Source organism: Phaethon lepturus, unplaced genomic scaffold, assembly GCF_000687285.1.
Source record: "Phaethon lepturus isolate BGI_N335 unplaced genomic scaffold, ASM68728v1 scaffold25771, whole genome shotgun sequence".
In the NCBI taxonomy this organism is placed as follows: Eukaryota; Metazoa; Chordata; class Aves; order Phaethontiformes; family Phaethontidae; genus Phaethon; species Phaethon lepturus.
Genome location: NW_010520173.1, coordinates 1 through 12,740, shown reverse-complemented (window position 1 = coordinate 12,740; position 12,740 = coordinate 1). Strand labels below are relative to the sequence as shown.

The following is a 12,740-nucleotide window of genomic DNA, read 5'->3' as shown; positions in this document are numbered from 1 at the left end:
AGCTCCCGGCACGGGGCTTCTCCCCGGCCCCTCGGAGGCAGCGCTTGAGGAGGAGGATCGGCTCTTCCGGCCGCAGGCATCAGGATGTCGGAGAACCAGCCGAACGCCAACAACCACCACCCGGCCAACAACAACGGGGGTGGTGGGGCTGCCGCGGGGAACAACCGGGGCGTCCGCAATCCCAACCTCAACCAGAACCCCTTGATCAATGTGCGCGATCGCCTCTTCCACGCGCTCTTCTTCAAGATGGCAGTGACCTACGCTCGCCTCTTCCCACCTTCCTTCCGCCGCGTCTTCGAGTTCTTTGTCCTCCTCAAGGTGAGAGGGGGGCTTTGTGGCAGGGGGGGGGGGGCGCGCTTTGGACGTTCCGCTTGCTAGCCTGCAGTCGGGCACTATGGCATAAATTTCCTTATAAACGTAAAAGCTTGGCTCTGCTAGAGGTCACAGTCTGTGTTTGGGTCACCTCCCCCAAGCTGTCCACTGAGCTCCGGTGGGCCTCCCTTCTGGGAGGAAGGTGTGAATAGTTGTAACGATCTGTGGTGGCCCCATAGCACCAGAGCTGTGATACCGGATCTAGAAATAAGAAAGGAAATCACTGAGCCAGCTTCCTGGGCAGCCAGGCTGGTGTGGGTCAGGTCTAGGGTTGTGGGCATGAAAGATTTCTGTTTCTAAGCAATCACTCTTTTTGGATACATTGCATACGTGATATATTTGATGTTGGAGTCTTTTCTGGAAGAGATTAATGCACAACCCGATTTTAACCCCGTTTCTTTTTCACAGTCAGTACCTGTGCAGTATCAAACCCTGTGTAACAGGGTAAAAACCCACCCGCTTTTTTGTTGATGTGGGTGCAGGGTTGGAGACCCACAGAGGGGCCTGTCAGTGTCCGCAGGGTGAACTGCCTGTAGGTTAAATCCTGCATTGTGGCTTCCAGGGCACGCGCTGAAACATCTTGCCAGCACCAATATGGGAAATCAGAGTAAGGGGAAGAGGGGAGAGGAACGTGCCAGGTGACAGCAGCGTGCTTCTACTCTGAGTTTCTAAAATTCAGCTGTGCAAAGCAAGAAGAGATTTAGGATGACTTGTCTCATACTACACATATACGATCTCTTCCCTCCCAAGAAGTGTTCAGGGTTTTAACTTTGCTCTCTGTTTTTCTCCCCGTTGTATAACTGGATTCATGCAGACGGGGGGACTGGAATGGGGATGGTGCTAACGGTGAGGCTGTCAGGCAGAGCGAGCGGTCTGGCTGGTAGTGGTTCTTGCTGCTGTCTGCTTCTGATCAAAGCACTCCCAAGGAAGTAAGAGTATTAGAACAGCCTGCTCCCGCCCACAGGGTTAGGAGTCAGCCAGACTTCAGCCTGGTCTCATCTCTGTGCATGGTAGGAGGTGAAGTCAGAGACCATGGTCCTGCGTGCTGCCATTCAGAGTCCTGAAACTGCTCGTGATTCTGCCGGCTTTGTCGTGGCTCCTCCTGCGACGAGGGAGGTGTTTCTGATTTACCTTCCCTAGCATCCTCCTATGCAGCTCCTCTGCAGATGTGATGTTTACTAGTCTGTTTATTCATAGCAAATAGGTCAAGAACGAAATGTAGCAAGGACAGCTAGTTTAATTAGGAATGAGTATCTTAATGCAGTTGGAAAGTGATTGTATGAAACTCAGCTGTACTGCTTACTGTACTAGTGTTTGTCGGAGCTTTCAGCTGTGAACTTTGAACGGTGTTGGGTAACATTGTGCTAAATTTACCACCTTCACTATAGGGAATGAATTTTATTAATCCACTTTGTTTTGCTGTGGCTTTATAGCTGTTCCTTGGGTTGAGCTAGGGCAAGGGAGTGGCAATGCTCTGTGAGCCCCGCCTCGGCAGGCCAGCTCAACCTCCGCCGCGGTGGAGTCTGTACCTCGCAGCGGCAAGTGGCAGATCTCGATGCGGAGCTGGTGGTTCTGCCATGGGACTGTGTTGTCCTGCTCTTGTGGTGGGTTGTCTTTTGCTGAGGTTTGCTTTACTCTGTAAAGTTGGACAGTTCTCTGAGCTTCAACAGGAAACACAGTGCTGAGGAGGGAATGGTTGAAAGCCACGGATGCATTTCTCTTTCTTTCAGTATGCTCTGGAGCCTCACCGCACGTTGGTGCTGTGTTTGGTTGGTTTGCCTGCAGTGCAGTCGTTTTGGGGATGGTGTTGGTTTGCAGGACCTGTGCGTGTGACCTGTGCTTTCATCAGGACGCATGTACTGCACAGGTATCGGTGGCAGCTCTGGTCTTGTGAACAGAAGGAGATTGTTCTTGCTGCGCTCTCTGCTGTGTTCCCCTGTTGATACGGTAGTGCTGAAATTGCCTGATTCTGGGCTGCTTTATTGTTGATGCAGAGACCACTGGGGCTGGAAGGCATAAAAGCTCTTGTCCACTTGCAAATCTGTTTGTTCAAATTAACCCAATGTCTTTATGGGCAAAGAAGAGATGGTTAAAACTGGGGAGCTTGTAAATGAGGCAAGGTTGGTTGGGCTGATGGTCTCTGCTTTGTTCCTTGCTGTGTGTAGGCTCTCTTTGTGCTCTTCATCCTGGCTTACATTCACATCGCCTTCTCCCGCTCACCCATTAACTGCTTGGAGCACGTGCGAGAGAAATGGCCACGTGATGGCATCTTGCGGGTGGAAATACAGCGCAACTCGAGCCGAGCCCCCATCTTCCTGCAATTCTGTGGTGTTGAGAAGTTCCCAGGAATGGTGGTTGAGTCCACAGCTGAGGAAGAGGAGGAGGAAGAGGAGGAAATGTCTGTGGATATGTTTGAAAACAGCTCTATCAAGGTAAAGATGTGTTCCTTGTGTACACAGAAAGAGATGGGAACCTGGGTGTCAGTTTGGGGAGAAGTGGTTTGTTAGAATCTTAAGTATGCCACAGTCCCCCTGTGATCCCTTGGTCACCTGCAAGCAGAGTGTCTTCCTTGGCTTTTCCTGAACCTCCACATTAGCCTCTGATGGTTTAAGATAGAAAGTAATGCCTGAGAAAGTGGCCTCTCTTGTCCTCCTTTTGGTGGTAGAGGCCCTTGCTGTGGCCACAGAGGGAGCACAGAAGATGGGAGCTGAAGTGACTGCTAACATGACTTTCCCTGCCCTGATTTTCCAACAGTTTGAGCTGGATATCGAGCCCAAGGTGTTCCTCAAGCCATCCAGGGTGAGCAGCACCGAGGCACTGACCCACAATGAAAGCCAGGAGTTCTCGTTTAGTGAAGCAGCCACTAAAGGTATGCAGCCTCTGAGGGAGACTGTGTCCGAGTTTGAGATGCTAGCCAGAGCAGGTAAAGACAACTTACACTGCCATCTGTGCTCTCTCCTTCCCCCCCTGCATCTTCCCTGCACGTCTCATTCCTTCTGGCTTCTCTGGGCACGTGCATGGTAACCTTAAATGTCTTCCCTGATGCATTCACCTGTGGTTAATCTTGTCAATACTAACACTAGATCTATAGCAACATCTTTCGTTCGGCTGGAGGGAGGCTGGGAGTCAGAGGTCGTCTGGGCTGAAAAATTTGCCGAAGCCTCTTGGTTTGGCATCGTGTTTCTGCAGTGATCGGTGCCAGATACCTCAGATGAAAGTGAACCTCCCTCTTCTGAGCAGTTCACTATCCTCCTGAGATCTGCAGGGATCCCAGTGACCGTGCACATTCCTCCTCCTATTAACAGGGTTTGGGCTGTATTTTGGGTGCCTGAGACAACACCAGTACTTGGAATAGCTAATTAATCCTGAAAGCCACCGAGCAAGTTTTAGCGGATTGCGGGATACAGCATTGCTGCTCTGCATCATTCAGGATATTATCCTGCTTTATCCTTCCCCTTGTTCCGGCACAACTTAAGCTGCTAATGCCTCATAAACTCTAGAGGGAGATTTAGTGGCTTTGTATTATTTAAAATGGAATTCTAGTGTTGGAAAACTTTTGTTTCTAGTGGTTAGGGGAAGAAATCTATTTAAAAAAACCCCTCATGTTAAAATAGAAACATGGCAATTGGATTCTTACTTAATTTGCCTTTTTTACCTACGCTTATACCCCTGGAAAGACTGGAATTCTTTGCTCTTCGGAAGTACTGGGTGTTCCAGCTGTGGAGGATTGTGAGACTGGACACTGCAGCGGCACTGTTCCCTTGGTCTTGCAGTGGTTTTGCTTGATGCTGATCCAGAACTCATTAGTCCTGAATTTAAGATCATTAAGTCACATAGGACTAGAGAGCAGTAAATATTTTTGGCACAATACCTTTATTAATAGTTGCCTAAGTTCTGTAAGAGAGTCACGTTGTACAGTGCTGCGTACACTGATGGGCTGTGTCTTGATTTGCTTGAACGCCTGCTCAGAAATGATCCAGCAGTGTGGTAGGAGAGAGAATTCATGCTGCTTCCCAATGTAGTTAAAAAATTAATCTTTTCAAATGGGTCCCAAATCCCCAAATACCTATTTTTATTGTTTTTCCAGGTTTCTTGTGCAATAAGTACACCAAATTTGATGTTTAGACAGAATATTTTACTGTGGAAAAATTTGTTATGATACAAAGGAAGTAATTCTTTTGATATTTAAACATTTTATTTCCGTTTGAGCTTAAAACTGTTTTATAATGGAAACAAAAGATGAAACAAACACACTCGCCTGTATTTGCTGCCCAAGAAGTGGGATCAGAGGCAGGCAAGTGAAGTGGGCATTTCTGTCAGTGATGTGTCTCTGTAAGTCAGAAGAGGCAGGTACATTTCTTTTAAGTTATTGTATCCTTTTAACTTTTTTGCTGTGTTGTTGTGAGATGCCTGACAGCTGCCTCCCCTCACCTCTTGCAAGATACGCTGTGACAGTTTGAAAGGTCAGGGATTAAACTGCTTGGCTCTGGCTTAGCAGGAGGTTTTGTCCTTTTGGAGATGATGTAGCAGAAAGCATCTGTTTTGAACTTTCTTTTAAAAAAAAAAAAAAAATCAAGGAAACTTCAGGCACCAGAATTTTTTTTGGAAAGACATAACTGCATCAGTGACCTCTGTCTCCTGAGAAGTCCAGTGCTTTTGCCCTATGGAGTGTTTGCTTGGAGTAAAGTGTATTTTCCTGCTGTTTCCTAAACCACATAGAAAGCAGAAGTTGAATAGACCCAGAACAAGTGGTCTAGGGATTGCCAGGCAAAGATGTGGGCAGATTTTGGACAATGCTCGACAGAGCTTGGAGCTACCGCCCTGAAGCTTTCCTAGAAGTTTCACACTAAGGACTAATGTCAAAGGAATGGGCTGCAGTTTCAAAGAACTTGTATTGATTTGTTTTAAATTGGTTGAAGGAAGCCTGGACCTTGCGTTTGCAACTGATTTTCTTTTCCAGAACGTGGAGGGGGGGGAATCCAGAGGTGCTATTTCTTCTTGGTCATTGTTTGCAAGCCCTGCTGTTGACTCTCCCTTCCCACCCTCTCTTGCAGTGTGGCCGCAGGAAGAGTACATTGTGGAGTACTCGCTGGAGTACGGGTTTTTGCGCCTGTCCCAGAGCACTCGCCAGCGCCTCAGCATCCCGGTCATGGTGGTGACTTTGGGTGAGTGAGGGAGCCAGCCCACTCTGGTGCAGGAGTGGGTAAGTGCTCTGCAGAGATACCTACGCGCTATTTCCTCTTTAGTCTTGTGGAGACTATTTATAACAGTTGATGGCGCTCACTTTCCATGCAGGAGAGCTGCTTTATGGAGTGTTCATTGCTTTAGTAGGTCGTACCTTTCCAAGAGAAGTCTGAAATGGTGGAGCCTGTTTTAGTGAGCCCTAATGTTATGTCTAGCACAGTTTTCCTACTGAGGAAGGAAGAGCCTCGTGGTACTGAAGGTCTAGGCTCAGTGTGGAGCAGCAGCAGTGCAATGTTAGAGCCCAGTGGCGAGAGTGATTGTGCATGTGTCGGGGACGAAGCTGAGCAGATCTGCTTAGCACTGTCTCAGCGTACATCTGTTCCCCTGTCAGCACCAGCAGACCGTTTTCCCGGAACAGCGTTCTCTTTTGTCATTTGCTCCATTAAGACCTGTCCATGTCAGAAATAATGGTCTCAAACTTTCTCATGCCTGAGATCATAATTGATCTGTAACGAGCTGTAGTGCGGCAATCAGACTAGAGTTCATTACTTACTCCTAATCAAACGGAAGTACAGCTGGGCTGGAGTGTTAAGCAGTGATCCCATGTAGGGGATGGGCAGTTTCCATGTTAAATGTCTGTTTACTGACCTTGGCTTTCCAATTCAGCTAGACAAATTCCTTCATAAGTATACTAGTAATTTACTGAAAAATTATTTGTGTTCATGCTTCCTGGTTTGCTCAGATTTGGGTTATTTTCACAAGCTGATAAGTGTTTGTACAGTTAGAATGCAGTATCAGCTTCATGAGACGGAACTGAACAGCCTTCGTTAGTGCTCAGAGTGGTGGGGAGGCATTCGTGTGTCCTGCGCAGCAGGAGGGTGGATGGGGATGGCGGGCCCCAGCAGTGCCATGCTGAGGCCAGCTGATGGCTGAAGACTCTCTGAGTCCTACCAGATCTTGTTTCTCTGGGCAATTAGTTGGGGTGAGCCTAGGGGACAGTCCAAGCCTAGAAGGCAAACTCCCTTAATGTCTGTGCCAACAGAGACTATGACAGCCCTGATGTAATTCTTAAGGCCTGATTGACATTAGCATTTTGACAGTGTGGCCAGGTTTGTCAGGGTGTGACATTTTCCCTCCCAGTCCTGCTCAGTTTAGTTATACTGCCAAAGGTCTGAGTGCAGACTCGTGGTGTAACCCCAGCTGGCAACTAAGCACCACACAGCCACTCGCTCACTCCCCCGCTCGCTCACCCCCGCCACGGTGGGATGGGGAGAAAATCGGAAGAGTAAAAGTGAGAAAACGCGTGTGTTGAGGTAAAGGCAGTTTAATAAGTAAAGCAAAAGGCAAAGCAAAACAAGGAATTCGTTCACCACTCCCCATGGGCAGACAGGGGTTCAGCCGTCTCCAGGGAAGCAGGACTCCATCACGCATAATGGTTTCTTGGGAAGACAAACGCCATCACTGCAAACGTCCCTTCCTTCCTCCTCCTTCCCCCCCATCTTTCTATACGGAGCATGACGCCATATGGTATGGGATATCCCTCTGGGCAGCCTGGGCCAGCGTCCCGGCTGCGTCCCCTCCCCGCTTCCCGTGCACCCCCAGCCCGCTCGCTGGCAGCCCGGCGTGAGAAGCCGGACAGTCCTTGACTGCTCAGCGACAACTGAACACATCAGCGCGTTATCAGCATTATTCCCATCCCAGATCCAACACACAGCCTTGTACCAGCTTTCGTGAAGAAAACTGACTCCGTCCCAGCTGAAACCAGGACACAGACGCAGGTCTGCTGGCAAATGTGTCCTTTTGAGTGATGAGAATTTACTTCAGGATATGGTTTAGTGGGCACGGTGTTGTTGGGTTGGTGGTTGGACTTGATGATCTTAAAGGTCTGTTCCAACCTTAGTGACGCTGCGATTCTGTGAGAAGACTGTGTGCTTGCCTTGCTACCTCTATGGTTTAAGGTATGAACAATCTGAATGGTTTTTTGTCTTTTCTCCAGATCCTACCAGGGATCAGTGCTTTGGGGACAGGTTCAGCCGCCTATTACTGGACGAGTTCCTGGGTTATGATGACATCCTGATGTCAAGTGTCAAAGCTTTAGCTGAAAATGAAGAAAACAAAGGTAAGGCTTGGAGGAATGGCTTTCAGCAGCTGTGCAGAGCAGTTGATGTTTTTATGATGGATGCATGAATATCCTTTTCTGACTATCGATTAATCTCTATGCAGGGAACAGTTCCCTGTGTTATGTAGGAATGTTATTGTCAAGGACAAAATCAAAAGAGCGGGAGGGGCGAGCTGTCTGCAAACGTGATTTCCTACTGCCTTACTGCACTGCATAATGAGTACTGCTGTGAGGAGGTGTTGCCATAGATTTGCTTTAAATCCTATTTCTCTAGAAGGCACTGGAAGTTTGTCCTTAATTTGTGGGTTAATCACACTGAGCTTGTGGCTTTGTGGGGTTTTTTTTTTTCAGGTTTCCTTCGCAATGTGGTGTCTGGGGAGCACTATCGCTTTGTCAGCATGTGGATGGCTAGGACTTCGTATCTGGCAGCCTTTGTCATCATGGTCATATTTGTAAGTTGACAGGAGCTAAGCATTGCCTGCGCTCTGAGCCCGGTGCTGGCCAGCAGATGTTTGATGTTACAGTACAGGCCTGCTGTTAAAGCTAAGCTGATGGAGTATGAGGTTCTGCTCTGCTTTTTACTTTTTTTTTTTTAATGTGGATTCTTAAAGTCCTAAAAGTGAAACAAACAGAGGAGCTGAAATGGAATGAAATGTTGGGGGGTTTTTGTCAAAAGGGAGATTCATGTTTGAGCATCTCAATGTAGTTAAACAGTCAGGGTGCCAAGGCACGGGGTGCAAAAGTTTGTCCTCTGAGACTTTTAAGAACAGGTCTTACTAATTTGCCAGGAGTGATCAAGATAGAACCGAGTCTCCTGTGATTATGTATGAGGTGATTACAGGTAAGTCTTAGACAAGATCCCAAGTGGTAACTAAGCCTGTGTTCATAGTCTTGGGTGATTGTCTCCCTTTGTGTCTGACTGTCCGCTGGTGCAGCTCCTTGTACAATAATACCGTGGCCAGTGAGAGGGGAGGAGAGGAGTGCTGGGTGGCTGTTCTCAGAGAGGCGTTAGGAGGTGCTGGGAGGAACGCAGATGTAGGATGGGAAAAAACCCTTGTTCCAGCTCTGCTGCTCTTTGGTTTGGCCCCTGCTCAAATATTCAGAATCGGTCTCTTTACAAACAAATTACTTACTGCCTATTTCACTGCAGTAATACAAGGATTAATTGCTGTTTGTGAAGTCCTAATTACTCTTTGGGAAATCGGTCTGCGTCGTTCAAACTAACAAACCTGGGATATGCACAGCACGCTGTACAGCGTTGCAAGCCGAGGCTTGCCTGTCCAGGCAAGCCATAGTGTGATTCTGAAAGTGACTCCCTGGACCTGTGCGGCTCTAGCGCTGGCTTCTGTTCTCGTATTTCAGACGCTGTCCGTTTCGATGCTGTTGCGCTACTCGCACCATCAGATCTTTGTCTTCATTGGTAAGGATTTTCTAAGGGGTTTAGAGTGTACTGGGCACTCTAGCTGCTCCAGCACAGCGTATCATGTATGTACTCTTCACTGTCCTTGTTTAGAAGGGTCCTGCATGTAGCTGCACAGGGAATATATCCCCCCTATAACCCTGTTGCTGTGCTTGCAAGAGCTGTTCTGTCTCCTGACAAGTATCAGGGACAGTGGACTTGGGACAGTGGACTTCACTGCATGATGCAGTGCTCTGAGTGGGGAGTAATGTGGGGCTGGGGGGTTCCATGGCCCCACGTTCACTTTGTGTTATAGTATGTTTTCCTTCTTGCAGTTGACCTGTTACAGATGCTGGAAATGAACATGACAATTGCATTCCCTGCAGCTCCCCTCCTCACTGTCATTCTGGCTCTAGTAGGTAAGGACATTACCTCACTTCTTGTGTATGTGCAGCAAGTCCTTTGGGATCTGTAGAAAGTGCAATTCCCTGTTCTGACCTGGCCACGGCAGGTGGTTAGCATGTCCACTCATCACAAGGTGGAAGGCTCTGGAATTTGATGGCACAGTGAGCTGCATTGTCCTTCTGCGTCCCCTGAAAAAGCAGTTCATTTGGAAATCACAGAAACTGAAGCTTTGTCTGTCACTTTAGTTCATTTCAGATTTGTGCTTCCTGTGACCACATTGCATTAGCACAATTTGAATTTAAAAAACCAAGCAACAAACCCTCCCTGCCCCCTCCCCCCCCCCCCCCCCCCCCCCCCCCCCCCCCCCCCCCCCCCGAATCTGCATTGTTTGGAGCCAGCTGATCCTCTGGCCTGTGCAGTGGCTGCAGTCAGCAGTGAAACGTGTTTGGCCTTAGCTGCTGCTTTAAACAGAGCTATTTGTCCTGCCGTGGTCCTTGCTGTACTCCCCCAGCTCTGGATGTGACAGAGGATTCCTTCACACACCCCTCGGGAAGCCCTTTGCCAGACTGGCGTCTGTGCCCTGCAGCGTGCTGATGTCAGGCACCCTCTGTCCTGTAGGTATGGAGGCCATTATGTCAGAGTTCTTCAATGACACCACAACTGCGTTTTACATCATCCTTATTGTGTGGCTGGCTGACCAGTACGACGCTATCTGTTGCCACACCAATACGAGCAAGAGGCATTGGCTCAGGTAGGAGCTGGCTGGGACCTCACTGCATGTCGCGTTCTCTGATGGGAGGCTGCTTCAGCTCCTTTCCAGCCCTCTCAGGCAGGAGGGCTTCCACTCTTGAGAGCTGCTGTACGTCTCCCTGGGAGCTGCCCTGCATGTCATAGGGTCCAACGTGCAATTGCTTACTGTTTGGGTTTGTGCCTGGATCTGAAGAATCACCTCAATCCTTTCCCTGCCCTTTGTTTTGCCCTGTTGAAGACCTGTTCATAGTGAAGCAATTCTAATTACCTGTTAATGTGAGTTTGAGCTGCCCTGTGCAGAGTGCCCCAGCTCACAAGAGAGTTGGGAGTAGAAAGAAACTCACGTTTGTTCTGTCTGTTGATGTTTCCTGGTATTTATTGCCTTTCTGTCCAGGTTCTTCTATCTGTACCACTTTGCCTTCTATGCTTACCACTATCGATTCAACGGGCAGTACAGCAGCCTGGCTCTCGTCACCTCGTGGCTCTTCATCCAGGTGGGCAGCTGCCACTTCTGCTGCACGTTAGTGCAACCAGCCGCGTGGAGGCCGGTACCATCCTGGGAACTCGGTCCTGGTCGCTCCGCCCGCCTCAGAGGGGCCTGGCTGCCCACGGTTTAAACTGCTATGTTGCTGGTTTTAACAGCACAGCCGGTGGGAGCAAAGTGAAGGAAGTAACTGTACGTAGGGCTTTATCGAACTTCTTGTCAAGCTGAATTTGAGTAGCAATTTTTATGGATATAAGAGATTGAAATGATCCCTGGTTTGGAAAAGGAAAAGCAGCAGGAGGCTATCGAACAGCAGGACTTTTTGGTCACTGGCTCAAATGCAGCCACCTGACTGATAGTAGGCTGATGTCAAGTTGAGTTTTGGAAGGTATTAGGGAAGGATTTTGATCCTGTCTTTCTGGAAGAAATCCCACTGAGGATGTCCCTTGCAGAGGCTGAGGAGTTGGTCAGGCCTGTGCAGTAAAGATGCTGGCAAGACCAGCTCCAAATTGATGTCTCCCATATCCCGGTTCAAGCACGCCTTTTGTGTGTCTCTGGCTGTTGACGTGCCGTCTTTGCTGCGGGATGGAGAGAGGGAACTGGGAATGGGCCAGAGAAATGCCTTTACCCTTCTCATTCTCAGCCCTTACAAGGGAAGGGGGGTTGTACTCCATTGCCTGTCTTCAGAGAGAAACTATAAAAGCAGCTGTCAGGAGTCACAGTGGAAGGGATAAATCTTTCCAAAATTTCAGATAACCTCTTGGCCATCAGAGCAGCCAAATTCTCCAGTCACTGTCGTTACAGCAAGAGGAAAGCATAGTTTTCTGAGGTATGTCTGGGCTCGCAGCCAAGCCCAATGAGTGACTCCTTTCCCTTTACCTTCTCTAGCACTCAATGATTTACTTCTTCCACCACTATGAGCTGCCAGCCATTCTCCAGCAGATCAGGATCCAGGAGATGCTGTTGCAGAACCAGCAGGTGGGCCAGGGCACTCAGACGACACTCCAAGACAACCTCAACAACAACACTACGGCTGCCCCCGTCCCGCGGCCCCCTTCGCTGGGGCCCCCCGCCGCCCCCACCTGGCTGCCGGGCCCTCTGGGGAGAGCGGCAGCCCGGCTGCCCTGACTCCCAGCGAGGCCTCCAGCGTCATCGCCGCTGCCACAGCAGCTTCTGTTGGGAGCGATCTGAACTGGGTAGCCGAGACCGCCGCCATCGTTACAGAAGCCTCATTTCTCTCCGACCTGAGCACTACCCTCCTGGAGCCAAATGTGGTGCACGAAGCCATGGCCAACGGCAACCCTCAGGATGCTGCCGCTGCCTCTGGTTTGGTTGCCCGCATCAGGGTCAGCAGCGACCACCCGGAGACAGCCATGGGTTCTATCACCATTGAAGTCACTTCAACATCTGTGGTGGCTGCAGCAGATGTTCCCCCCACCGCAGAGGCTGTGCCCCTCGTCCCGCTGCAGGAGGAGGGGCCCTCCGTCCCCAGCCCTTCCTTTCCGCAGCAGACTGAGGCTGTCGAGGGCTCAGACAGCCAAGCAAAACCTAGTGGGAAGAACTGCGCTGCAAAGAGCAGCGTGGCGGAGACCCCGCCAGCCTTTGTGGAGGACGCTGATCAGGACAGACCTTTGGGTCGTGCCCTTGGGGACCAGGGGGAAAGCAGCCCTTGCCCAGCACCAGCAGATAGTACGCCTAGCTCCACCCCTTGCTCGGAGCCAGACTTGGGGAGCCTGTCTTGAGTCCCTGTTACTGTTGTTCTGGACTGCCAGGAAGGCATTTGGATTTCGTTTGTTACTATTTCTCACTTCACCATCATCCTTAACCCATGAATTCCTCTTAGCGGAGGCAGAGCAGCTGGGACAGAGAAAAGGTGCTGCCGCGAACTCCCCTGGGAAAAGCACGTCTGTGCGTGTGTCCAAGAGAGGCTGCTGCGCGGGGGACTGCCGGGAGGGAGGGACGAGGCCTTCGCTCCCACGGCCTCGTGCCGAGGCTGCAGGCGGGCGGGCTGCCTGCTCGAGCCCTGC

At 49.9% G+C, this 12,740-nt stretch overlaps 1 protein-coding gene across 1 annotated transcript; it reads left to right on the top strand.

Annotated features, from left to right (window-relative positions):
* Nucleotides 1-84: 84 nt before the first annotated feature.
* TMEM259 (transmembrane protein 259) lies at nucleotides 85-12,455 on the top strand. Its single transcript, XM_010297315.1, is given in 12 exon segments — nucleotides 85-318; nucleotides 2,538-2,804; nucleotides 3,127-3,241; nucleotides 5,427-5,537; nucleotides 7,553-7,675; nucleotides 8,027-8,127; nucleotides 9,038-9,095; nucleotides 9,410-9,493; nucleotides 10,098-10,230; nucleotides 10,624-10,723; nucleotides 11,602-11,754; nucleotides 11,757-12,455. Coding segments are annotated over 12 exon segments (2,178 nt in total).
* The last annotated feature ends 285 nt before the right edge of the window (nucleotides 12,456-12,740 follow it).